The 27562-nt window shown below is 37.3% G+C and overlaps 1 protein-coding gene across 1 annotated transcript; it reads right to left on the bottom strand.

The window, feature by feature from the left end:
• Nucleotides 1-267: 267 nt before the first annotated feature.
• ZDHHC21 (zDHHC palmitoyltransferase 21) lies at nt 268-25962 on the bottom strand. The gene is made up of 8 exons (XM_072404293.1): nt 25846-25962; nt 19777-19979; nt 15625-15723; nt 13760-13871; nt 12863-13001; nt 8877-8993; nt 2398-2441; nt 268-1303 (listed from the first exon to the last, which is right to left on the bottom strand). The coding sequence occupies exons 2-8, from the start codon at nt 19928-19930 to the stop codon at nt 1171-1173; spliced, it is 798 nt and encodes a 265-aa protein (XP_072260394.1). The 5' UTR covers nt 19931-19979; nt 25846-25962; the 3' UTR covers nt 268-1170.
• Nucleotides 25963-27562: the final 1600 nt, after the last annotated feature.

The raw sequence follows: 27562 nt of genomic DNA on the forward strand, positions 1-27562 counted from the left end.
ATGGATTTTGTCTTACATTTTGACATGTAAACATAACTTGGGAACTTCTTAATATCTGATCTACACAGTATATTGTGCCTGACGCATTTGACAAAGTTTTGATTCCACCTTGGTTATTGTACCCAGCCTATGAATATAACTATCTGTCAGAATACAATGTGTTCAGAAGTGATTGTACGAACCAGCTGAATGCCCTCTCTTAATCCTTATGAAAATATATATACACTTTGTATAGTGTTGTGTAATACAGTACATATTGGCACCATATAAAATAATATCTATAGCTTTATTACCAGATCTACTTCTTAAAATCTATATATGTAAACACATATATGAACAGTTGAATATTTTAGGGATTCTGCATACAGCAACTGTACACCGCACACACAAAAAAATATAAGCAGCCGAAATTTGCACTTATTGTAGGTATAGCACAAATCTACCTATACATGATATTACCACATTGCATGACAGTTATAATATCAATTTTAACAACCAGCCATATGATAGAAAGGAGAAGTTAACGAACAGGAAAAAAACATGAATAAAAATGATACAATATAAATAAATGTTTGTACAGTGGTTATAAAATCTGGTCATTCAAGTTAAAAGCATACGTAATTTCCAGTATATTATTTTGTGATGCACTGTAGGCAGCAGTAGTCCAGAAAAAAATGGAAAAAGTTAAAAACAAATGATTTGCAAAATACAACAGTTCTTTTTATATATAATACAAAAATAATTATTATTTGGTTAGGAAGCTTAAACAAACAAAATAAAACGAATAGAAAAAAAGAAACATTCAAAACAGAACTCATACATCAGGTATTGTCAGTGCATTTATCAAAAATAAAAATAAAAAGTTGAAAAAAAAATTTCAACAAAAATCTTAATCCATGGTTTTAGTTTGTAGCCTGAGGGAGTTCAGTATGTCCTGAGGGGAAATAGGACATCTTAAAAGTAGACAATGTTCTGCAAATAAATACATATCTTGTACTGTTCCCACCACTGTATTGAGATCACTATTAAAACAAAGCCTGGGGCACTTTGTGATGTCTAAGATTGGTGGGTGGATTATAATTGACTTGAAGACTGTCATAGCACTGTTAAGATAAAACCTGTAACTTGCTTCCAGCGTGGCGGATCCATCTGTGCCCACCATCCATCTGTTTAGACATGATTGGCAAAGTAGTAGGAGACTCCCAGTGGTCGTCTTCGCCTGAAAGGAATAAACCACAGGATCTTCCAGCGAGTGCCAAAAACTTCTGAGAAGGTCTGCTGCCATGGTTTTCGAGCTCTCGATCTACAGAAGACAGCATTATTAGTGAAAGACAGCATTCCCATGGTGCATTTCAGTCAGCTTAGACAATACAGGGTTGGCTGGGGATCTATTAGAAGGCTTAGATGAATTGTGTTCCCTAGCATCACAAATGCAGCTTTGCTTTCATTGTGACATGCAGCTGCGATTTAACACCACCTAGCAGGGGCTGAAACTTTATTGTCAATCAACAGAGGGCAACTTCTGAAGTTGTAGACAATCCAGGGATGACAAGAATTCATGTCAGCTAAACAGTGGCAAGTCATTTCACTCCTCTTTGAACCCTGGAAAAACCATTTTGTCTTATCGAAAATTCCCCTCGTCAGAACAAAAGCAAAAACCTAAAAGATGAAAATGCTGTTTCCAGTTCCTATCAGAACAGCTCGCGGCAGGAGATTAGTAGAGACAGGGCTGGCAGCGGTTTGAAAACCTATGCAATTTTGCAGGCTATAACTTAGAATAATGGGGAATGTAAGTAAATATAGATCAAACTGCATAGCCGGCAGCCATTTCTCTACAATATGGTGTTCATAGGCATTGGAAATGTTACCCATTCTATTGTTAGTAATTTTATCAGCTCAGCTGTAATTGAAATAAAACCATTTCCTACAGAACTTTAATTTGTCTTGACGGTTGCCTGAAATATCTTGTTTTTGTAAAAATAGCACAAGGCATTTTACATAATTGGTCAAATCTAACTGGAATACAAAAGCTGTTCTAGTCACAAAATGTCAACGTGACTAATATATTTATTTTGTATGTCCTTTACCTAAGCCAAAATGGTCAATGGCCCTTTTTTCCCCCCCCTTTAATGAAAAACGTACAGTGCCTACCCTGAGAAAATATGACAAATTGGGGTGGGGGGGGGGGGGAGCCCTACTGCTAGATTAGTTTTGTCATTACCCTGGAGTTTGGCTTTAGTTTTGTCATTACCCTGGGAGTTTGGGTTTAAGAGTGAAGGGATGACCATGCTGGTCAGTAGATTGCCGATAAAAACAGTTGCTTTGCTATCTATGGGTAAAACAAAAGTTCACCTTAATAAAATAAGCAAATTTTATATAAGCAAATATCATACTTACATTTCATCACAGCAGTTGGACATTTTTTCTATAGTGGTCATATCCTACATTAAAAGAAGAAAATGCACATTATTAGTATTATAAAAAAAATTTGACTGAACATCTATGACATTTTTTTTCTGTTACATTGAATGACTTCAGAACATTATGAAATCACTAACACTTCAACGTTTTAAACCACTGATTTGACATATAAAAGATTGTGTGGCACAGGTACTCCCTGTAACACATTTTTCACACAAATTCTAAGCCAGGTGCTCTAGTTTCTAGCTTATAGATATTTCTAGAAAATGTTATGACCGACTTAATAAGTTGATTTAGTGCAATGATATTTTAGAATATTTTCGATACAACTGATACAACTGTCCCTGACTGTTATTTTTTAGAATGCCCTTCAATTAAGGGAAGCACATGAAGTGCATTCACAGGTTAAATTGGGACTTTTTCTGCATTTACTGTTTGAATGTGTCTGGACAACACTGCATTGCCAAATGTTGCCTTCTACATTGGAATGTACATCTACAAAAGCCTTATCCAGTCTCAGAAATATGTACAGCAGCAAAAACTTCAGTAGATTCTTCCTTGGCTTGTTGAATAACAAGTCTGGCAAAACCAAGTGACTGTGTTTTTTTTTTATTTTTGTTATTGGGAAAAATTTGTTAGATGAATTAAATTGGCATCAAATGGCAAGCACTGCAGAAGACCTGGATAAAATAGGAAAACCAAGGTCAATAATATTAGGTAGAAGTTCGATCAATAAAAAAAAGCTGGTGTCCAGAAGACCAAAACAGTGTTGTTCATTATATCAAGATTAGCACAAACCCAGCAACGGGTAAGATCTGCCAAACATTACCCCAATGGGTGGCTACAGATGAAATAGAAGACAGCCAGTCATGCGCTGCTGGAGGTCATGGTGGTGCTGAAAGTTTAACACACAACACTGCTTAGAGCTAATTATAAGTAATTTAGAAAGCCTATTTAAGTCTCATCCACTTTTAACAAGATAACTCCTTCTACCTGTGATTTCTGCTAATCACATTAATGACACATTACATTCACTTAATCAATAAAGCCCCAATTAAATCAGACAAGAGTCTTTAACTTCTGAGTGCTTATTCACACTATAGTGATTTTCCTCAGTATGCAGAGGCAAGTTAGAGAATCTTTATTCCATGCACATTAATGCATTTACATTTTATTAAATTTAAGATGATATGATTTTTACACCAAGTATACAAGTACATTGTTGTACTGATTGGAGTTGATGTTGCTATCAGCACTATTGATGAAAAATATTTGCAAAAAATGAATTTATGTCACCAAATATATTTGGCAGCAATGTTATGTTACATTTCAAAAAGCAAAATTTTCTTCTAACCAACAAAACATATGCAAAGATAGTTACCTATCCCTAATCCCAAACTCACCCCTAACCTCAATTTAACCCTTGAAATTAATTTAAACCTTATTTAAATTAGTTTGATAAAGCACGATGTATTACACAAATGCACAAAAAATACATTTTTACCACCCTTTGTACCTGCATCAGTTCATCCTTTGTATCCGAGTCATGCTACAGCCTCACTGAAGGCACTTCATATCTATATGAATGTACCTAAGTGATGGCTACATGGTACTTCCCAGTGTAAATTCTCTGATGGTAACAGTGGACCATAAATGTCTATTATGAGTTAAAAAAAAACAGACTTGTAGCCTGAATCACAATACAGGAGAACCATTGGGAGACAGAGGAGGAGTGTTGTCAAGCCACAATAAAAAGAACAATTACATCTGGTCCATTACCAAATATTATTTTCATCAAAAAGTAAAAGATCAAAAATATTAAAAATATTTTATAAATGACATTAACAAATTAAAAGGAATATGATATTTTGATTGTTGCATGTGCATATACTTTACCTAAGCCTAACCTAAAACCCTACCTTGGACTGCCAACTTAAAGCAGAACTAAATCGCCCTATCCCCATTCTGTCTTGGAGCGCCATCATCTTCTTCACTTATTACCTCCTCCTTGCCATCTTCGTCCATCTTGATGGGATGACATAATCATGCATGCACAACTGCGCTTTTTTGAGAGTTTCACGAAGCAATTAAGCAGTTAAGAGGGCTTTGCTAAGAAAGAACATGCAGTAAGGCCATAGTGATAACCACGTAAGCCTATCCTAGGCATCATTAAGCCTATCCAAGTGCAGTCCATAGTTCAGTCCACATTGTATCAGAGTTACCACTGGTAAAATATATTAAGGATTTACTGTGGTTTCAAATAACAGACTGAGTAGGCAAGTAAAAAATAAATAAATTAGTCATCACATCTGTTTAGCAAGTATGTCTTCAAAAAACTTAAAATTAAATCTTATATTAATATATTTGTTCAAACTTTGTTATGATGGATTTATGCTTGCACCCTCAATTAGCATGACATATTTTGCCTGTAACTGACACATTTATTTCAATGAGCTACAACTGAGGTGATGGCAAAAAAAGAAGTTAAATTGCTCAGTAACAAAAACTAAGATTTAATCACTGTGTAGCTTGACACAGTTGATGCCCTGCCAAATATCTAACCCAACAATGTGTCAATGCTTCGGCGGGAAGTATGTGAGGTCAGGTAATTCACATAGTGTCAGGTTAGGTGACCAGACCCAAGGTTCAATTAACTAAGCTGAATAGCAAGAGACTACAAAATTAAAGAAAAAAAAAAAACTATAAAAAGAAGACCTCATTTCACACATATATTTCCCATGCTAACCAACTAATGAAATTATGTCATTTACATAACAGAAACAAATCTTGATAATCCTTTAAAATTAGGCTACAGATTAGTCTGTTTCAAGGACCTAGTCAAACAGAAAACATCTGGTCATGTTAGGAGGGAAGAAGGACATTTTTAACTTTTAGGAAATAAGATTACCAGATCTATTCATTCCATACAAGTGTCTGGATGAAGTCTAATTATTTATCTGGGTCACATATAATCTGCCTGTGCAGGCTGTACACAGAAGCATGAGAGGGGAAAGGATCACTAGTGAAGTCATGAAATCATCAATCTAGAAGAGCCATATACATGTTTTTTTATATATATTCATTTAGAACGTCAGGCTAGGGCATGACATTTATTAATTTTTTTTTTTATATAAACACTTTGTAATTGCAATCTACAAATTGTGCATCTATGCAGATATATGATACCCTTTTGAGTATCCATATTGTCCTGGTCATCTTGTCATGGTTGCTTATCAGCATCAGATGGAGGTAATGACAGGGCAGTATCTTCTGAATGATCATGTTCTAGTGACTTACAGGAAGGTTTTCAAATATTTGAAAGAATTAGCGACGATCACCACCTCATCACAATGATTTAACAAGAGGGAGTTGTGAAGGGCTTATGACCTTCGGGGTGTGAAGCTTGCAGAGCTCAAACCATGGAGGTCATAGAAAGTCAGTGCTGTATTTCTTTACTGCAACAACTTATGTAAATATTCTCAATAACATATCTTGCAGTAATAAATGTAATCAACAAGCAACAAACTAAATAAATATTCCATACTAAGACCCAGAAAGAAAGAAAAAATGTTCATATGTTACCTATACAAAGTCTTACATTTAGCCACTACTATTTATATACTTCTAATGTCTGAGACACCAGCTTATTAAAGAAAATCAGCCTTTGCATAAAGAAATGTTAATGGGTTGCTCCCATTAATGTCTAATGACATGTACCCACTAGGAAACTACATCTTCCTTGATGCCATGGGGTTGACATTAACAGGTTTTAAGGGTGTTTTTTTAGGGATTAGAGAATGAAAAAATGATTAATACCAGTCCAGTTTCTCTTCCTACAAAAGGAGAGCAAGTAGTGGGAATACACCATTGGAAAAAAATCTTCTGCATAAAAGTAAAGTGCAGGACAAGTTTAGGGATGGGTTGCTGGAGCATAAAAAGAGCAGCATTAAGGTAGGACTACATTTGACCTATCATTTTAACCAAGCATTCCACACATGGCTCAGATTTTAGCAAGGTGGCCATTAACGATCTGCACATATCTGCGAACATGTCTGAAATTTTATCTGAATGATTTAACATAATGTTTGTTTATATTTTTTGGACCCTTAAGCTATGTACACGCGTCCAATGGTTCTCGCCCGATAATCGGCTCAGGGCCGATATCGGACAAGAATCTGGCATGTGTACAGCGCCAGTCCGAATGACTGTCCTGGTGGATCCACGGACAATGGTTGACGAACGATCGTAATGCAAGGGAAGGGGGAGAGAGCGCGCAGCAGGGTGCCGCTCCGTCGCTCTCCATAGAGCAGAACGGTGCTGTATGTACAACACTCGTTCATGCATCTTTCAGTCTTTTGCTGTTGGACAATAATTGCAGGTGTGTATGCGGCTTTAGCCAACTCTAACCGATCAAAAGACATGAAAAATTCAGAGCACTAAAAAAAGTTCAAGGTTTCTTTGCAATTCTAGTATACACCATATATTATCAACATGGTATTCGCCTATAAAACATTAAAGTGCAACGTGACATTTTTTGTAAACTCAATCATTTTACCATTTTACTCAATAAACAGAACATTCACATCCAACATAGATTTCATTTATCAACATGATTAATATAAATGAGACCAGGACTAAACTTATGACCCATTAATTAATCAAGGCCTACCTGGAGTGATTTATAAATCACTGGACAGCATGTAAAGTCAACTGCATTATATAACCACGTAACATTGCTTCAGTTTACAATGTTTAGAAAAAGGTTATGTTGTATATTTAAACATTTGCTGAAATTAGCAATCTTAGCAGGCTTCATTAAAATATATATTATATATTATATATATATATATATATATATATATATATATATATATATATATATATATATATATATATATACACACACACACACACACACACATACATATACACACACACACACACACAATACATACCAGATTTAACATTTGGGTTTATCTACTAGAACCAAAACCACACTATAATGTAGCCATCAGAAGGTTACAGCAACTAATGAAGAGCATGCACATGCAAACTTAGGTACCTGCATTTCGATATTGTTTGGTTTATCTGAAAACAATGAACAATTTTTCGACTATTAACAAAAAAGCTGTATTGTAAAAGTCCACTGTTGTCAACCACATAGCCAATATAGAATATAATTTTAGCATCAGAGTGTTAGCACATTTTTAGGTAGTGCTTGCAATGTTCCTGTGCAGACTACACAACTACACAAGCAGACTAAATTTCCAGCTGTGCGAGTCCAGCATTGTTGCCTCCTCTTCCACGCAAACTGTCATACACACATCCCCTTGTGGATCGTAGGACTACAGAAGTCGATGATGGCGTTGATGAAAGCATCAAAAAGTGGAGATTACCAGTAGAAAAGTGGTGTTCTCTGCAACCACTCCCCTTCTCCCAATATTCTGCACCCTCATATCATGCGCTGGGTTGTGTTTAGGCATAGCCATGGGCTTTACTCAAACAAAAAAATCTGGCTATTGCTACGCCTAAACATTACAGAGACTAATGATCAAATAACTGTAAAGCACAATAGGGCAAATGTAGTCAACTTAGTGGCTCTCCTTCCATATTGTGAGGCCAGTGCAAACTTCAGCTACCTACCCAGCACAATGACATAAAGAATACAATAGGAGTGTCTCCAGCCAATGATTTTGTTGCCCACTGAATGAAGCAAGCAAACCTGCAGGAGCTATAATCCTGCATCATGCAAAACAGGAGTATACGGTACTACTGTGAATGAGGAATCAGTCAATCAGAAGATGGTTTCATACAGCAGATTACCCACCAGTGGAATAAATATTGGCATACTCCCAGAAGGAAAGCAGACATATGACTGGCACAGACCAGTTACTGGGAGGCAAGCTGTTGTGCTAGGGACTATGCCCCTGATTAGTATAATGTATTATAACAAGATATAAAATTGCTGAATGATAGTTTCTTTGGCTATCTAAAACAAAGCTGCATAATGTATTTTCTGCCAAATAAAGTGACAAACTACTGCTGGTTCAGGTAACGTAGTGTCGATGTGTGTATTCCATGACGCTCCTGTGTAATGTAATATATTGCTGCTGGGTAACATACCATGCCATCATTTGGTAAAACACACTAGAAGGATGATTCAATAAAATGTTGTACAATCTCAACATACCAGATATAGCATTGGTAACCTCTGCCACAGGAATACAAGCTTTTACATTTAAAGCTTTAAATGTCTGATCCTATTGCTCCCTAAATATATGTTTACATTTTGATTGGGCTGTTGTTTTACCTAGACATTTTAGAAGATACCAAAGTGAAAATGACACTGGAAGAATTTTCTGCGGTACATAAAGAAACCCTGCAATGCACAGTCCAAACATAAGAAGGAACATTATGAATCAGTAAACAAAATATGAATATAGACAATTACTTACTGTTAGTATACCAACAATCTGTGTGTAGAAAAGGCTGCACATGCCTCCAAACATGACAATACCCATAAAGGTTGATATTCTGAGCATTGCTAACTCATGTCTAAACACAAACACATCCTGCAAATACAGAGGAAACAACATTTGGTTAATTCAGTATGCAGCAGTACAGAAAAAAATGCTTGTGCAACATAAATATTTGTTTTTACTTTCAAAACATACATATCAAAATTTAGCAAGGTGTTGTATTGTATGGCATTGCACTAAATGTATGGCATCACATCATTCAAAGCCAAAATAAGTAAATATAGCCAACATACAAATGAATGAATATATGAATATATATATATATATATATATATATATATATATATATATGAAAGTGTGTGTGTGTGTGTGTTCCACCATCACTCAAAAACACATGGAGACATTTCAACCAAACTTGCCGTACATATGACCGAGACTCATGTGAGTGCACACATTATCTTTGAACAGCACTGTGCTATATGTCAGAGCTATATTTGGAAGTCTGTGTATATGTCATCACTAGGAAATGCATGGAGACATTTCAACCAAACTTGCTATGTTCCATCATCACTAGGAAATGCATCAAGACATTTAAATCAAACTTGCTAGACATATGACTCAGATCCATGTGAGTGCACTGCTGATATTTGTACAGCACTGTGGTATTTGTCAGAGGTATAATTGCATGTATGTATGGATGTATGGATGTGTGTGTATGTATGTATTGCTCAGTGACACTGTGCCTTTTGCGTGCATACTTTTTTTTGGACTTTTTTACAAATCCACATAAAATGTGAACACATAAAGACTACTAGCAGCATGCAAGTGTTACCATCTGAAAATTTGAAATGGTTTAATGTTACTGTCAAAGCCAAGAAGTTTAAATCTGAGTCTCCTGTTTTTTGCTAAAAAAAGGGGCTAAGTCAAACTCTGCCAACTGGAAACACCACCACAAGAACTTTGGAATTACACATCAGCATTTTCTCAATAACATCAGAAAATACAACTCATGTTTCCAAATGACATAATTCGGCATCACATCAGTTGTTCAACAGCCTGGATTTCCATCCACATTCACGGTGCAAGGGCAAATTTACCACAAAGCAGGATCTTTACTTCCGCTGCCAGATCAACTACCAAAATTTCTACAACTCTATTTTATTGAAAACAAACTAATAGAAACTGACCAGAGGTACACTTACATCTCAGGAACAAAAGTTTAGATTGTCTTAAAGTTACAAAGGATGTTTCATGAGCACAAAGTTCTTACTAAAACATTTAAAACAGCATTGGAACATATGCCATTCATTTAGGTTAATTTAAATTAATTGTATATTGTACTTATAATACTTTTAAAACCTTTTAAAAAAAAATATTTGATTTAACACTATAGCTTTATTTGATTCTTTTTTCTGAATAATATAAGATTGCAATAAATAAATACCCTGCAATAAATAGAAAACCCTGAAAGTCTTCAACATTTCAGATTTGAGGTAAATGATTGGGATTGATAATACAATATCGCCCTCTGCTGTTCACTTTTCACTCCCATAACTTATAGCCATATGAAGGGATACCATACTGTGCCTTAGAGGAAACATTTGGAAAACCTGGAAGGATAAAACAATCTGCCACGGCAGAAATATGGGAGCTACCACTAAAGACTTTTTTTTAGAAGTAAAAGCTCCCAGACTGGATGGGCCCTCTGCAGCATCCTGTAAAATGATGGGACTGCTGATACTGCATTGTACGGAATAACGTCAGAGAGCACTGACTGGTCAAATATTGAAGGCAAAAAACTTTGAGGAACTGTATGCACAAAAGGGAGGAAGCCTCTCAGAGTGTAAAAAAAGGTAAATATTTCACTTTTTCACTATTTTCACAAAGAAAAATTATTTTTGTCCCTAGAGTTCAAATTTAAGAATCAATTAGTTATCACAGCTTCTGCAATCCTGTTGGATTTTTTACAATGTTGCAGCACTAAATATTTCTGTTATTCTACACAAAGAAAATGTCCATAAACTAAATATGAAAATGACAAGTGTTATTATATAACAAGGATTTGCAGAAGTTATGTCTCTGCAGCCACAGAACCAGAACTGTCAGCACTAGGCTTACTGGGTTTAAAATGGTGATTGATATTTGGCTACAACTATTAATTACTGTAATTAGATTTTCAGCTACAAACTAGTGACACAAGAATAATTCCCAACTCTGGATTATTCAAGTTAAAGCAGCTCCAATAAATTGGCATTCCACAAGTTTGATGAGATAGATATACAATCTAAAATAAAAAAAAACAAAACAACATGTAAATATGTAGGCTTCTTTTTCAAAACGTCTAAATGCCATTATGATAATGCTTCGGATCCCATACATTTTGAGAATGATTATAATGAAATATTAGTGCTAGATAAAACCAGTAATTTGCAAACCCATAAGGACTGAACTGGTAGGTTCCATATGACTCGTTGATAGGTATACTTTAAATTATTTTGCTATCAAACCTGTACCCCCCTCCCCCCTTTCTATTTCTGCTATGGCCGTTTCTTCTTACCTAACTTTGTTGTTACCTAAGAAAACAAAGTACTACTTATATACACTGCTCATAAAAAAGAGGAAATACTGAAATCACAGATCTTGATGATAAAAATCTTCAAGTTGAAAATCTTTACGGATACACATTGCGCAATTCATTAAGAACATAAAAAAGAATGGTCAATGGAAAACGAAATAATTACCCACCAAGGACTGAATGCAAAATCACGATAAAAAGCTGAAATCACAGAATGATCACCTATACCAGTGTTCAAGCCAGATGTCTTTTCAATCCAGGTGGTAAAAAAAATTTTAGGCATGTGGCAGCCCCTGTATTGTGATCCAACTCTTCAGTAACCACCTAAAAATAGCAGGGTGGTCAACAAAAAGTGCCAGGGGCTGGGGGGAACACTGTATACTTGCTACCTTAGAAGGTCTCTTGGATTCAGGTCAGGGTATTATGGCGGTCAGTCAATCAATGCCTTAGTCATCAAGGAACGACCACCATACTCTGGGTACATGACATTGTGTATTATAGTAGAACACTCAGGCCCCATAACAGATCACTCAGTGACATTGGGGGACTGCTGCACACATACTAGTTTTTCTCCTGAGATCATAATTATTCATCTCACGTTCATTTTCCCCAGAAATGTGTATTATCTGGGGGCTTAAATAACCTTCAGGTCTAAAAATGTATAGTTTAATGTGTGTGCAAATATGACTAAAAATGGCAATGACAGCAAAAGGGTTTGTAATTTCAAACAAAGTGAATGTATTCTGTTTTCCTCCTTTCTCTAATCTGCCTACCCACTAGAAGTCTATTGGGCAGACACCAATAAATGTAAAAAATGAAAAGGAGCCACAGCACCAGAAGGGGTAGGAAAAAATGAACTTTAAAAGTACATTTTTTTATTATTCTGAACTCCAACAATGGCCACAACTGGTGCTGATCTACTTTTTCTTCACCTAATGCCAAAACAGAATTTTCCTTTTAAAAGTAGTAACATTATCATCATTGTGCTGCACATAACCTGTGCAAAGAACAAATTAATATGCAATACATCTCTGCAAAGCATTCACTTTTTCCCATGCCTATTTAAAAAGGTGGCAAATACAAGGAAATACCTGTTGATCTGTCAGAAATCCAGAAAAAAACAATATCTAGGCATGTCTAGGCTAAATTACCCAGTACTGAGTAATTAAACACTCTGTGGAACCTTGAAGGTCTAATGTGGCTTCCACAGAAATAATCCTGATGGCAAAGCATGGCTGAGTAGGAAAGACTAGTTAATATGTATACTGGAACATGTATGCTATTGGTCTAGGCACAATAAAAAGAGCAGTGTTCTGCAGTTTGTCATTTTATGAGAAAATGAAACCATTTTTTAAAAGAAGTATGATATAAAAAAAACTAATCTTACCCAGTTGATGGTTTTCAAAGGCATGAAGTAGTAGTAGTGGCAGAAGTCCAGAATGAGTGTGTAACCACTAAGGAGCTGAGTATAAAAGCAGAGCTGGAGGAACAGCCAGTGATTGTCTTCTCCAACACAGTTGTTTATCCTGTGAAAAACACATTTAAAAACTCAATACAGTTTATTTGTGAAGATATCCTTTTTAATCCAGAAGATTTTTATGCTTGCCCATTTTCTGGCTTTTAACACATCACCTTCAAGAACTGGCTGTTGATGCTTACTAATATATCCCATCCCTTGACAGACACCACTGCTAGATAGACTTAAAGTGGGAGAAATCCTGTGTAAAACTATCAGTTCCTTTGGAGGTTTAAATGGAACATTACCAGCTGTAAAGTATTAAAATGATAAAAGTAATATTGAGCCAAAACAGCACCATACTGGGGAGTATAATGAATCCCCAATTATGTTATCAATTAGTGGCGCTAACATTTAAAAAAAAAAGAATTATAACCAACCATAAAATATTTATATATAATATTATTCATAACTATAATAAATACTTATAAAATCTACAGTTCACTGTACAAAAGTGATTTTTATCCACTGGCTTATTAAGGACTTATTTGATATGTAGATGTTATGGTTGTTTAAACAAAAAAAAAATTAGCACCATCAATTTTATATATATATATTTTTTTTATATTATATATATGCAATTTTAATTATGGATGGAGTGAGGATAGAGAGTGCTCCAATGTCCATGCAGGCTAGACAAGACTTCTCTGATCTATAACCTAGAATGTACTTTAAATAGCATTGTGACTGCGTTTTACCCCATGATATTTCACTTTTTATTATCTGTAATCAGTCACGGGTGACTTTTGAAAATGCTTGGGTCATTACCAGGGACAGTGGTGATCCATCCTTCTGACACAATGCCCACATCGACTGCAGTGGTGAGAGCGTTTTGGTCTCATCATGTTGCATTTGTTGCATAATTCCCAAAATTCTTTTTCTAAAAAACAAAATTGAGTAAACAAGAAGTTAGGATCCATAATCCTGGACATCAGATGGTTGCACAAAGACTTTTTATTGAAAAGATCAGTTGTTTGGGGGCCAGGTCATGCACGCATGGAAAGCTTCTGTACTATGTGTTAAAAGAAGTGTCTGACGACCTCCTTCAGTGCTCTTAACACTCTTTTGTCAGAATGAAGTAAACTGTATTGAGCTCTTTGCTTTAATAAACATGGAAATGAACAAAACCATGTTATATCACACTTTTAATCTCACGCTATTAGCTATGTAACCACTCATTGTCAAGTCTCCTCATCGGCAGCACACTGAAAATAAAGGTGCTGCTAAGGAGATGGCTTTGAACGAGTGGTTAAACTGTTCGGAAGCCTAAGATAAAAAGAAAAAAACCTCAAGTAGCTTAGCCTTTAGGTCTCTAGGATATTGTATAACAAAAGAAAGAAAAACTAGTCTGGCTGCCTGTCAATGTCTTTTATAAAAGCAAGGGAAAAAGACTAAGATGAAACTTGATTTCACAAGCAGATTGGTTAAAATACGGATTTATCCACAACTTGGCAGCAGAATGGAAATCTCACTTGCATACTAAACGGTATGTATTAAAGACAACTAAAATGTTCCCATTTCCTTGTTACATGGAATGTTTTGAATCTATTGTGGAACGTTATTTGCTAATTATACAATTGTATTGAGCACAATAACAGAGTTAAACCCAACAGTTGCTATGGTGATAAAATTGATCAAACACAGCAGAACACCCACTTCTATCCAGTCTGCTGGCTTGTTTTGTAGTTCCTAGAAATGTGCACATGTTCATGGCATATTAAGGTATTGTTCTAGCCATAAAAGGATAGCCCAATATTCAGGTAATTCAGCAAGGTAAAGAAAATACTGAAGGCTGGCAGCACTGCATTTATGTTTATACTAGAACTGCAATGCATACAGTCTCTGGTAATGCTTCAGACAACATAAACATTCCAATTCAAGTGTATTTGCAGACAATATAATATATTATAATATATATGCAGGGCCTCTTTGCAATGCATGTTTTTTTTCCCATAATTTTTTTTTTAAATGCTGCAAAAAGCCAGTGGTGTGCAAGAAATTCAGTAAGTTCCCAATACCTGTTGTTCCAAATTTCCTGCCTCTGTTGTTTGCAGCTGCATACATTTATTTCTTTACCAGCAAAGCAGTGCAGCTGGCTTCAATGCCAAGAACCTGCCCACATTTAGGCAAACTGGGAGATGTAGTCCTGAGGATGCACCATCCTTACCATCACAATAACTATTAATAAAAATTACTTCTGGGCTTGAGATGACCATTTGCAGTTCTTAATGTACTGGTCAGCTTTGTCCAAATCTCAGGTGATACAGGAAAAACATCTAACATGTTGCACACAAAAGTGACCTGACCTACAGTGAATGCAAAGACGGGCTAGCTTTATCCTTGTGTGATATTAAGCAGTGTGTATAAACGGATACAATCTTCCTAGCCTGACAGCTAGGTACCTGCACATTGTTTGGGTGGGACAGACGATGAAATGGTATGAGAGCTTTTGATCAGCTAGATTTATTATCCTCACAATATCTGACCAGCATAATTTACCCATTTTTAAAAAGGGGGTACATTTTTTATGTTCAAGAAACAAAGTACATTATGTACATAAATGGTGCTACAATGTAAAAGCTGACTACAGTAAGGACCTCACCCTTGCAGAAAAACCTCATTATACTGCTTACCTGTTAGAGGAATTTTTGGACTATCGTGCAATTTGCCAGGGTCTGCAGTGGATGCTCTCAAAAGTGAAACCACACAAAAGAATGAGGTAACGTAGTAAGCTGAAAGAGAAAACATAAAATGAGTCACACTTCATTTATAATTTATTATAATATAACAGAGTATTTATAGTTAAGCCATACAATCACACTCAGTGAAAGAAGATGCTTTTTTAAGACTGTCAGTATTGTCAGAATACCACAGCATCACGATTAGTTTTGTTTGCTTTACAAATGCAAATCACACCAACAGCTTTCACCTTTTGTATGGTTTTAAACTGATTCTATACTTTGCAAAGGCGAGCAAATCAACAGGATGACTATAATAGTACATCCAGCAGTACAAACTTAGCATTCCTTTGATCCCTTGACACTCTGTTCAGCTACAAGTGTGAAAAGTCCTTGCATAACTCTATGTCACGATGTAAGTCTAACACAGGACTTAGGACTTTCTCCCCATCCCAAGGACACTTGTATTTACTTTTTTTCATCAAAGCAGACATTAGGCTTGTATACATGGACACAAGCAGAGTTTAATCTGTGTTCCTTTATAGGTGCTTCTGATCTACAGTTTTCCTATTTTGACCTGCAAGTGACCTGCAAGTGACCTCCTGGTAGGCAGCACCACGGTGCTTTAGCACTTCTTTTGACTTTTCTGAAGGAAAGGCAGTTCTAATGCAAACAAAATCCATTAACGGCATTTTAGATATCTGCAAATCACAAGCCTGTAAAAATGCAACATTGCAATAAAACCCCTTGTGCACAAGCAGGTTTTTTCCTAAAATGAATAGGAGAGAAAAGGTCCTCCAAAAGGGGATCCACATCATTCTATATTATTGTACAGTCAGAAGCTGGAGTTCAGTTCAACTGTCCCAGTTAGAATTATTCTAGGAAATCAGTCATCGGGCTAAACATTCTGAAGATACTATAAAAAGTGACCTGATTGTGCAGCGGTATAGAACAACTCTGTATTCTAAATCTCTATATCCAAGAGCCCTATACCATAACCTAAGGAACAAAATAGAAAAAAATATCTAAAAAAGCACACTTAAAAAAAATGGAAAACATGCAAGCAAGCAAATAAATGTATATAAAATTCACTGTTAGAAATAATATTAGGAGAAACAAAAATACTTCACTTGTATGTGAAATTTTTGTACACTGTCATTATTTAGGGAATAAAGGTACAGCATTATTAGGGGTGTTGAAACACATTAGATGGTTTAAGCCTGTCTTGAGAAAAATCAAATTTGCATTAGACTTGTCCTTATTAAAATGCTAGTTGCTTAATTGGCAAGCAGAGACACTGGCACAAATACGGAGAGTCACTGAAAGTGCATGCAGATAAGTTCTCACTTTAGTGGCTGCATGGTTGTTCAGGCCAGCGACAATCATATTGTGTCTCATTGGGTTTAGGTTTCTAAACCTCCAACAGGAAGTGAGAGAAAAGCTACAAAAAGGAGGAAATCCTCTCTAATTTGTCACCAGAAGACGTACCCCTCTTTAAGGGGTTGCAAGCTATTCCTGTTCCAATGATAACAGTAAAGTTGTATATTTCCCATTGATTTGTTAGCGACAATGGTCACTGGGACAAACCAAAAGAGTGCCTGTCTCCAGCTGCAGCATAGATAAAAAATCTTGACATTTAAAACTGGGTACAAATCTTTCCAAACTTTATCCTAACAAAATAAACGTTTTTACTTTATATACACTTAAAAGCAGGTGTAGACAAAAGAGAGTTGTAGGGCAATGCACAAAAATGGAAGTTCATTCACTGGATGTTCATTCATGTTTACATTCATAGTGTGCCTGTGTGAATTTGTAAAGACTGTATACTCATTTCATATAGAACATATCAGGATTAGGGATGAGCGAGCGAGAGAGAATATTAATTTCTATCTGCCGGCGAATCAGACCTTTCTCGCTTACCGAAAATGTAAGCGAGAACAGCCTTCTGATTCAACAAGAGGTCGAGCTCTCCAAAAACAGAAGGATTTCCAGGGATGCGGTCCCCGGGCACCAGAGGTTAATTAACCTCCAGTGCCCTAGGGATCGCACACTCTTTTTAATTAATGCAGCCACAGCTGCAATCATTGAGAAGATGCCCAGCACAGAAGAACCTCCTGACATTGTAATATTAGTATCTCTTACAAATGATATATTTCTATCTGTAACAAATGCATCATTTGTAAGAGATACTTATAATACAATGTGAGGAGGTTCCCCTTTGCTGGGCATCTTCTTAATGATTGCAGCTGTGGCTGCATTAATTGAATTAATTAACCTCTAGTGCCCCGGGGATTGCACACTGAGCTCATCAATGATTGCAGCCATCGTAGTGGAACTGCAGATCACGTGACCATGGGAACTTTGCGGTCACAGCTAATACTGCAGGCGATACACGGGGCACTAGAGGTTAATTAACCTCTAGTGCCCTGGGGATCGCAAACAAGAAAATTCTCAGGGCTGAATGCAGCTCTGGGAATTCTCCTGTTTTAATTTCCTCTTCCGATGGTTTTGTGAAATGGGTTTGCTGAAATTTTGTGGAACCATTGAAAGTTCAAGGAAGTTTTCGCTAGAATGTCAGAGGCATTCTCGCTCACCCCTAATCATGATGTTTATTTTACACCAAATCATGTTTGAATCACACATTCCCAATAGTAGGGTTTAAAAGCACCCCCCAAATAAACAAAAGAAAACATAAATAGAAATCTATGTAAAATTGTGTTTACAATATATGTAAATATACTGGATTATGTGCTGTATTGACACTTTGAGTCGATTGATAAAGTAGCAGATCTGACATTCCCTGGTGGAGAATCTTCCAGGTCCATGTCTTTTAATGGCAGTAATTCATTCTCAATCAGGGAATGTTTCTTTAAATGTCAGATTTACTGTTTTAAAAATAAACCTCTTTGTAACATTCGGAGTCTGTATTGCATTGAGGGACAAGGCTGGCATGTTAAGGGAGTTCCTTCTGTTTACTAAATGGCCAGCAAACAAACATAAATGGTAATGAGGGTACATATCAGACTGGTTACAAGATGTACAAGGATGATCTACCAAAACCATGGCCTCCACAGAGACACAGGACACAAATGGTATGGCAAGGCAGAAATATATATAGAAGATAGGGGAGCTGTAGTAACAATCATTTTAGTTAACAGCTTTGTGTCACGTACTGATCTGACATATTATTGCACATCAAGTAGTCTATTAAGCCAAGCATTGGGGAGTTTAAAAAAAACACTGTTATTAGTCACTCATTTACCAAGAACGGCATTAATGGGAGATGTAAAATTGATAAATCCCGTGAGAAAGGCTCTGCCCCACCCCTAAATGTTAATTTAAAGCAAATCAGCATACATGTCTACATGTCACTACAACCTAAGAAATAAACCAACTCCTGAACTTCTGGATCATTTCAGTCTGGCCAAAGAACTAGAAGCCAGAAGAGGGCTGGACAAACATGGTGGTGAAGTGCTGGAGCAAGGACAGGACATTGCTAGTACATTCTGTGTAAAAGAACTTGTCTGCTACCAGTTTTTTTAATTATTAAGTTTAGTTCTGCTTTAATTTTGTGTCGTTCGGCTATCAACCTGCAGCCACGTTTAGTCCAAGGGTATACGTACACCTTGACCATACAAGACCAAGCAATATTCATACAAGAAACTCGATGCATATTTGTATGCAATCAGGAAGGCCCTTACACAACATAATTGATAGAGTTACACAATTGGTAGAAGATTGTACAATCAGACAGCAACATGTGTGGTGAGCTTAAAAGTCTAAGGGCTAAATGCTAGCTGTATGAACATGCAACACTTGTGTATGGGTGCAATTTGCTAAAAAAAATAACTGCATGGCTGCGATTATTCAGGAACTGATCATGCATACTGCCACGGCTATGTGATAATGTATTTGGTTGCAAATTACCGGAAAAAGCAACTTTTTTTTTATCCTTATCTTAGACCAAAAACTATTATGTATAGTTAGTTAGTACTGTGCAATTGTAGATCACCAAGGAAAAAATCTTTATTTAGTTACTGTAGTGTGTTTGATTTTGTTTTCTGCCTTGGATACACAGTAAACATAAGGCGGATACAAGTTACATACCCCATATGGCAGCAGCTGGGATGTGTCCTTCCTCAAAGCGGGGGAAGAGGATGAGCTTTGGAATAAACAGTGTGTTGTATAGCCAGATGAAGAAAATAACCCCAACACAGCACCATCCCTGTGGGTCAGCAACAAAGTGTATAGGCAGCCCCATTCTTCATAGTCCCAACACGTCTGGGAGGAAAAAGAGTCTAGGCACAAATCTGCAGAAAAGATCACAAGCGTGTTAGTTATACAAAGCGCTTTCAACAAACGGCTAAATTCTTCTTTGTCAAAACTCAAACTACAAAGCTGAAGCGTGCAATTGCATTTTTTTCATTTATAATTCTAAACACCAGAAGTACCTATTGACATTCAAAAAATAATTTTACTGCTTCTATATCACATTTCAATCAATAGGATAAGGGTGTGCCCATTGAAGGATCAGAATACATAGGCTTATGTTTTACAAATGCAAACAGAAATGTTGAGTCACAGGGAAGTGTAGAGCACAAATGACAATGGAAATGCAATAGCATAATAAGGAGTGTAAAGTGTGATAGAACCATGAATCTCCAGGTAGATGTTAGTAACAGCAGGTGGTTAAACCAGTAACTCCTGTCTGTTGGAGGCTTTTTTTTATTTATTAACCCCTGGACAACTGAAACTACTACTACTAAATTTTTTAAAGTAATGTTAGAAATCAAGAGCATTCTTTGATTTTATGGTCACATTATTGTAAACTAAGATCCACCCTTGTAGGCAAAAGCGAAAGTTGTCTTTATTTTAGTTTTAAACTTACTTTCTATTTGCTCCCCCCCCCCCCTTTATCATTCATCAACAGAAATACAACAGAACACAAGCAGCTCAATGTAAAAGATATGGAGCTTACACAGTGCTAAAGAGTTCTCTTCACAACCCTCATTCTTCTTCTTATTATTATTATTAATAATAATAATATTAATACTATTATTATTAATAATAACAAACAGGTTTTATATAGCACCAACATATTTCACAGCTCTGTACATGAAATATGGGTTGCAAATGACAGACACAGAGTGACAAAAGAGGAGAGGACCCTGCCCCAAAGAGCTTACAATCTAGAAGGTGGGGGAAGTATCACACAATGGGAGGGGAGATGTGAGAGTACCATGTGCCTGTAGAGCAAAGCAGTGCTGTGATATAGCAGAAAGGGGAATAAACCCAGAAAAACACCCCAGGAGCACAGGTCCACTTTAGGTAGCCACAAAGATGGACTCTAACCTTAGGACCATGTGACCTTTTTTCTAACCTCTGTCTATAATTAGTTAGGTCTGACATTATCTCAATGATTTTGCTGACTGTCCTGTCCTGAACATCTGGTCTTTCTTTAGGAAACAATTAAGGTGCGTACACACTTCCAATTTTTATCGTTACAATCGAACGACGAACGATCGATTGGGCAAAAAATCGTTGGTAAAAAAGTAACCAACGACGCCGACGAACGAGGAAAATTGTTGGAAACGAACGACCGGACCGGCGGATCGGATTGGGCGACGATCGTTGAACATCGTTCGTGTGTACGGTCGTTCGTTGATCGTCCATGTTCAGAGCATGCGTGATGAACGAACGTCCGTTCACTTTCCTGTCGTGCACATAGTTCCTCTATCGCTTAAACGATCGTATCTATTGTGTGTACAATATCTACGAACGATCGTGTCGTTACCTCTATGTACAGGATCGGTGCTATACGATCGTTCGTGTATATCGTGCAGGAACGTTCGTCGTTCGTTTTCCGACGATAATAATTGGAAGTGTGTACGTAGCTTTAGAGTCCATAGACATTATTGCCTCCCTCCAATGTGAAAAGTATAACTTTATAACTTTCGGCTTGAAATATGCTGAAAGTTATTTATGAACTTTTCCATTTTTAATACTTAAAGGATAAAAATAAGAAAATAGGACTATGGAGAAAAATCAAAAGATGTTACTGCTAAGTGAGAATAGAGCCATCTTCAAGGGAAGTTCGCTTGCTAAAAATTAAAATTTGCAATGTGTTGGATCTCTTTTCTCTAACTAAACAGCGAGGTAAATTGGCACAATTTGCAGAATAGTTATACTTTAGTTAAACCAAAGAATAAAAAAAAAAATATTATACTGCAGCTTTACTGGTCCAATACCAGATGTGATGGCTATACTACTATATTTTTTACTCTTCAAGTACTAACATGACCTGTTATACTGACAGAAATTCAGTGTCTTAAATTCCTGCAGCCTGAACTAAAATCTCAAAAATTATCATTATCCACTCAGTCCTGTATGTAATCTACAGAAGAACCCTGGTGTCTAGAGATTAGCATGGAATGAAATGTTTGTACTTCAAATCATAGAGAAGTCTGTGACAACACTGCTCCCCCAAAGATACATTACAGTGAGGAAGTGTTAGGACAGGAAGTGCACTACTGGCAAGATCAATGAGAATGAAGAAATAGTTGTGCTTTATGTCCGGCATCCATCCCTGACACCGGGGTGGCAAAGGCTGCTCTGCAGCTCACGCAACAAACAGTTCCAAGTGTAATGCAGCTCTTCCCAGATATATAATAATTGGTAATAAATTCTAATAAAAGGTCATTTTCACATGTTTTACAAGACTTTAAAAACCCAGAGATCTCCAATCTTATCAATTATATCCACCAAACTCAGCTCTTATTTTTCTACTTAGCATAAAATGTCACAAATGACTGATTGCCAAAATGCTGTTTGTTTTCTCAACTGCAGAAATAGTCTGAGGGAAGAATGATCCTTGACAGCCTGTTTGCAATGTCTCAGAATCTAATTTCATGCTCCTATATACTGAGCAGAGAAAGAAAGAGAAATGACTGGTTGCTACGGGCAATGTAGACTGTTGGAGGCATTTTCTTTTCCAACAGCCAAAAAAATGAGGTTTGATATGCAGAGCTAAAATTCCTCGTGCTTATCCCTCTGGTTATTACCCATTTTGAAATATGTCAGTTGCAAATTACACAACTTTCCAGTTACACAAACATAGATTACAGTGTTGAAACATTTACAATTGGTATGTAGGAAAATTATATGTGAATGTAATTCGTTTTTTAATGGTATTGATCTTGCTTCTTTTTTAATTATATTTCACATGCACATATGAAATCAACATTCTATGTCCAGAAAACATGCCTTCTTAAAGTCCACCATTATACCCCCTCTTCAGTAGACTAAATTCACTCAGCTTATATTCATTCCAGATATGGATGAATGTGACAGTTCGGGGCCAATCAATGCCACTGGCATTGGTGAGAGCTCACAGTACTATGTAACCTACAATGTAAGCATATCCTTCTCCAAATTGTGTGGAGTAGGAGGGTACCAAAGAAAAGGTCACTATGTGCTGCCGAGGAAGTGCAGGGAAATATAAGTGATCCTGTTGCTTGGACCTCTCTGACCAGACACTTTAAAGGCAAGATGTCCATGCCAGGAGGGTGAAGCACAATATCACCAAGACTGTAGAACTGATTGTAGTATTTACTTAGGGTGGACTTTTAAAGTTGTTCAATGAATAAACCAGAACCCAAGAAACCTCACCAAATGCCTGCTATACCAGGGGCAGTGAATGGATTTTGAATATGGGTGAGAAAGTGGCTTGGGACATAAATCAAGGGTCAGAACAAGAGCAATTAAAAACAGAAGACAACAATGGTGCCATTGATCCAGTACCACTTCTATCTTTTAATAACAGCTGAAAATGTTTGCCCAATGCTGTTGTTACCGGCTACAATCAATGACCCAACAGAAAAAGATAATTGACCTGCACTACCATAATGATAAACCCAGCATCCATATAAAGACTTATCTACCTATACATTTTTGGCTCCTGTAAAAGTAAAGATTTCTGTGTGGTCAGCTTTTAGACCAAGAGATCTACTAAAGACCCTTGTTGAGTTGATGCTTTTATTCATGTATAAATAATATATGCATGAGCCTAAAATAGTGCCATGCAGAGTTACATTTTTATCTGCAAATAGATATATATGTATAGATTTTTACTGCATTTCAAGAACACCTACTACAAAGCATTTAGGAGGAAATGTTTAGTTGTCCAATCTAAAAAGCAGGTATATGGCTATTTTGGGTATTAATGCTTCACAAATATGCTCTCCATTCCACTGGTCTTAGAACCCTGAAAACCCATTTATTTAACACGTAAACTTTACATGACTGTCTCCTCACAAATCAAAGCGTTATTAGGTGGAGAGGCCCCCATGGGACTTTACCAGCTTCACAGCACATCCCAATTTTTCATGAATAAGTGGGTCATGCTTTGCTTAGAGAAGAATAGTATAGTGAAGAAGATGTCCATAATGCCCCTATGTGACCAAAGTTAAGGCCATTTCAGATCCGCAGCATTCTACCATAAGCTCAGCCACGGTCCCAACCGATCCCATTTGAGAGGAGCAGTCAGGACCACTCTGTGCACATGGATGTGGTGGAACGCAGTTCCAGAAAGTGACACGTAACTTTTGAAAGACAGCACCACAGCTGAAACTACAGGTAGGTCCACCAAGGTATGAAAGGGTCCATACAGTTACACTATACTAACAGCCAAAAATGTTTATACCTATATATACACCTGTATACTGTAGGAAACTTTTTCCTGCCTACATCAGGAGCTAAAAGGCAACCCTATATTTTTTCCATATTACCCATGCACCCCTATTTATAAACAAGACTTAAAAACTTAGAGCAATACAAAGGACCTGATTTATCAAAGCTCCCCAAGACTGGAAAAGATAGACTATCAGAGAACCTGGGTTGATCCAGAAAAACTGACACAAATGTGGTCCAAGATTGGAAAACCCTTTCTAACTAATAGCAAATGATTTTAGGAAATCCATTCCAGGTTTGTTGGATCACTCAGGTTCTCCCATGATAGTCTATCTTCTCCAGTCGTGGAGAGCTTTGATAAATCAGGCCCAAATATATTATATCAGATTGGCTGCTTTGAATTACTCAACCCAGGATTGCTGCCCTCTATGCATGCTTGCCCTCTATGCATGCTTAATTCAGATTTAATCTATACATACTATCTAATGTACAGCACTGCGCAATATGTTGGTGCTAAATAAATCCTGTTTATCAAAAAAATACATTAGGATCAAAAGAAAAAAAATTGTTAAGTCAGATTCTTTAAAGTATAAGAAAACATTGCTGGATAGACTATGGAGTGGTATCGGGAAGCTGTGTGGGGTGTTACACCATGCTGGGCATGTAACAAAAAACTTAACGGATCTGTAAAGCCAATCACTTTTCCCATTTCTCATGGGACATATCTTGGCCATAGTATTATTATACAAATATAAGATGATCTTGGAGGTCCCTGTATAGGCACCCATTGTTACAGGACAACAGCGGTTTCCCAGTTGTGTCTGGGATATGTGATAAAGTATGATGAGTTATTTCACATTCTATTTTATTTTTCACCTTTTTTCATTCTTACATCTGCTGATCACTTTACAAGCACATATTGGTGACAATGGTGAGCCACACTTGTATAATGTGTGTTCCCATCTGTCACTCCCATGGCGTGACAACACCCAGACACAACAGTTGTCATCCTGTAACAATGGGTGGCTATACAGGGACCTCCAGGATCATCTAATATTTGTAATATAATATCATATTCCCCCACCTACTAGACTGTAAGCTCTTCGGGGCAGGGTCCTCTCCTCCTGTATCACTGTCTGTACTAGTCTGTCATTAGCAACCCCTATTTAATGTACAGCGCTGCGTAATATGTTAGCGCTATATAAATCCTGTTTATTAATAATAATGGCCAAGTTATGTCTCATGGGAAATGTTAGTGAATGACTTTACAGATCCTTTAAGATGTTTTGTTATTGTACATTGATATGGAATGCGTTACATGCCTACCATGGTGTAACAGCCCACACAGCTTCCTGATAGCACTCCATAGACACGTCTAGCCAGCAATACACATACATAACCACACCTGGAGCTGCAGGAACTTTGTCCTTCTAGCAGGCACATGCCATGCCTCTTCTATTCACAAAGGACCGTACTCCGATAACTCACCGAATTTACTCCCGTGACAACGACAAAGGGCTAGCCAGGGACCTCACACCTGACTACAGTGTGTCTGCATTCACCGGTTCAATTCCTCATAGTGATCCGCCCACAACTTCCTGTTCCTGCTACACACAACACCAGGCGTCCACACACGGAGGCACCGCCTCTTCCGATAGGCTCAGCCAATCGTAGCTCAGACGACGGCATCAGCTAGATCCTTCATTGGGCTTGGAGCTGTGGTGTATGGTTGCTGCTATGGTGACCGCACCTCTCTATATGAGAAACTGATTGGTGTCATTACATGCTGTTTGTTTCTATAAAGAGATTTTAGGGCAGTTTTACCTCAGACACAATGGAGGCAGATAAAAACATTCGTCGTACTGGGGATGTAAATTCCCCTCAGCAAAGTGAGCTGGGGCAGATGCAAAATTTCTGCAGTTTTCAGCCCACACTTTCCTCTGTGCGAATATTGTATTTTATCCCATGTCATCACTTGTGTTTATGAGGAGCTCAGACACAATGCAGGCAGTGATGTACATGGCTGTCCTGGGGTCCAGCTATCACACTGACAACTATTCCGCACCCTGCATAGTCCTCTAAGAGATATTACTGCCCGCCATGGGATGTATGTACAGGTAGTCCCCGGGTTACCTACGAGATAGGACTGTAGGTTTGTTCTTAAGTTGAATTTGTATGTAAGTCAGAACAGGTACATTATTTTAATAAATGCAATTAGGACAGATGTTTGTCTCCATATATTATTAGGCAGGGTGGTGTCAGTTACTGTATATAATCCTCGCTGTAAATTAATCACAAACAAACCAAAAAAAAGGTTTATGGAGCCTAGAGCAAGCTGTGCTTTGATATGCAAAAAAGAAACAAGTGCAGAGTTTGTCTTGGTCATTAAAGAGTTACAGGAGGTTTCAGAACAGCAAAAGACTTCTGCGAGTCATGCAAACCGCACACCGTCCTGCACACATACAAGCAGGGAAGCCCTGTTTGTATCTAGGAGTTGTCCGTATGTCAGATGTCCTTAACTCAGGGACTACCTGTAAATGTATCAGAACTAGATAGGGTTTTTTATGCAGCAAAGGATTCCTTCCTGCCTGATGGGGATCTCTTAAATTGTGCATCCACAGCTCAGTGTTCAAATTCAGTATATTTCAAGATATATAGTTTCTTCATTCCAACATGACCAATCAAGGCTGTTAACCTCCCTGGCGGTATAAATAATAAGTATTTTTAAATGTAAAAGTGATACATTTAAAAATACTTAGTATTTTAAATTTCCCGCCTTGTCGCGCCCCCCAGCCACACACTCGCACACAGATGCCCGGCTGGCATCTGCTTCCTCTAGCGTTGCGTCCCCAACATTCATATGCTGGGGACACAAATGCCGGCCGGCATCGCCAGGTTACACAGATGCCTGGCCAGTATCTCCAGGGAAAGAAGATACTGAGCATTGCTGCAGGTAAGCTTACCAGGTAAGCTTTAAAACTCCCTGGCAATTTTACCCGAGTGTGGCTCCGGGTTTCCCCTTTTGGTATGGATATTTCACCCCGAGCTACACTCGGCATTACTGCTAAGGAAGTTAAAAGTCCCAAAATTCTTTCAGAATTTTTTTGCCTTGTCCCTCCTTCCTCCTCAATTGTCCCTCCATTGATGCTTCCCTCCAAAGCTGTCCTTTCCCATCTCAGATGATTCAGAGGTAGGTATACATGAG

The sequence above is a fragment of the Pyxicephalus adspersus genome, chromosome 3, assembly GCF_032062135.1.
Source record: "Pyxicephalus adspersus chromosome 3, UCB_Pads_2.0, whole genome shotgun sequence".
NCBI classification, from domain to species: Eukaryota; Metazoa; Chordata; class Amphibia; order Anura; family Pyxicephalidae; genus Pyxicephalus; species Pyxicephalus adspersus.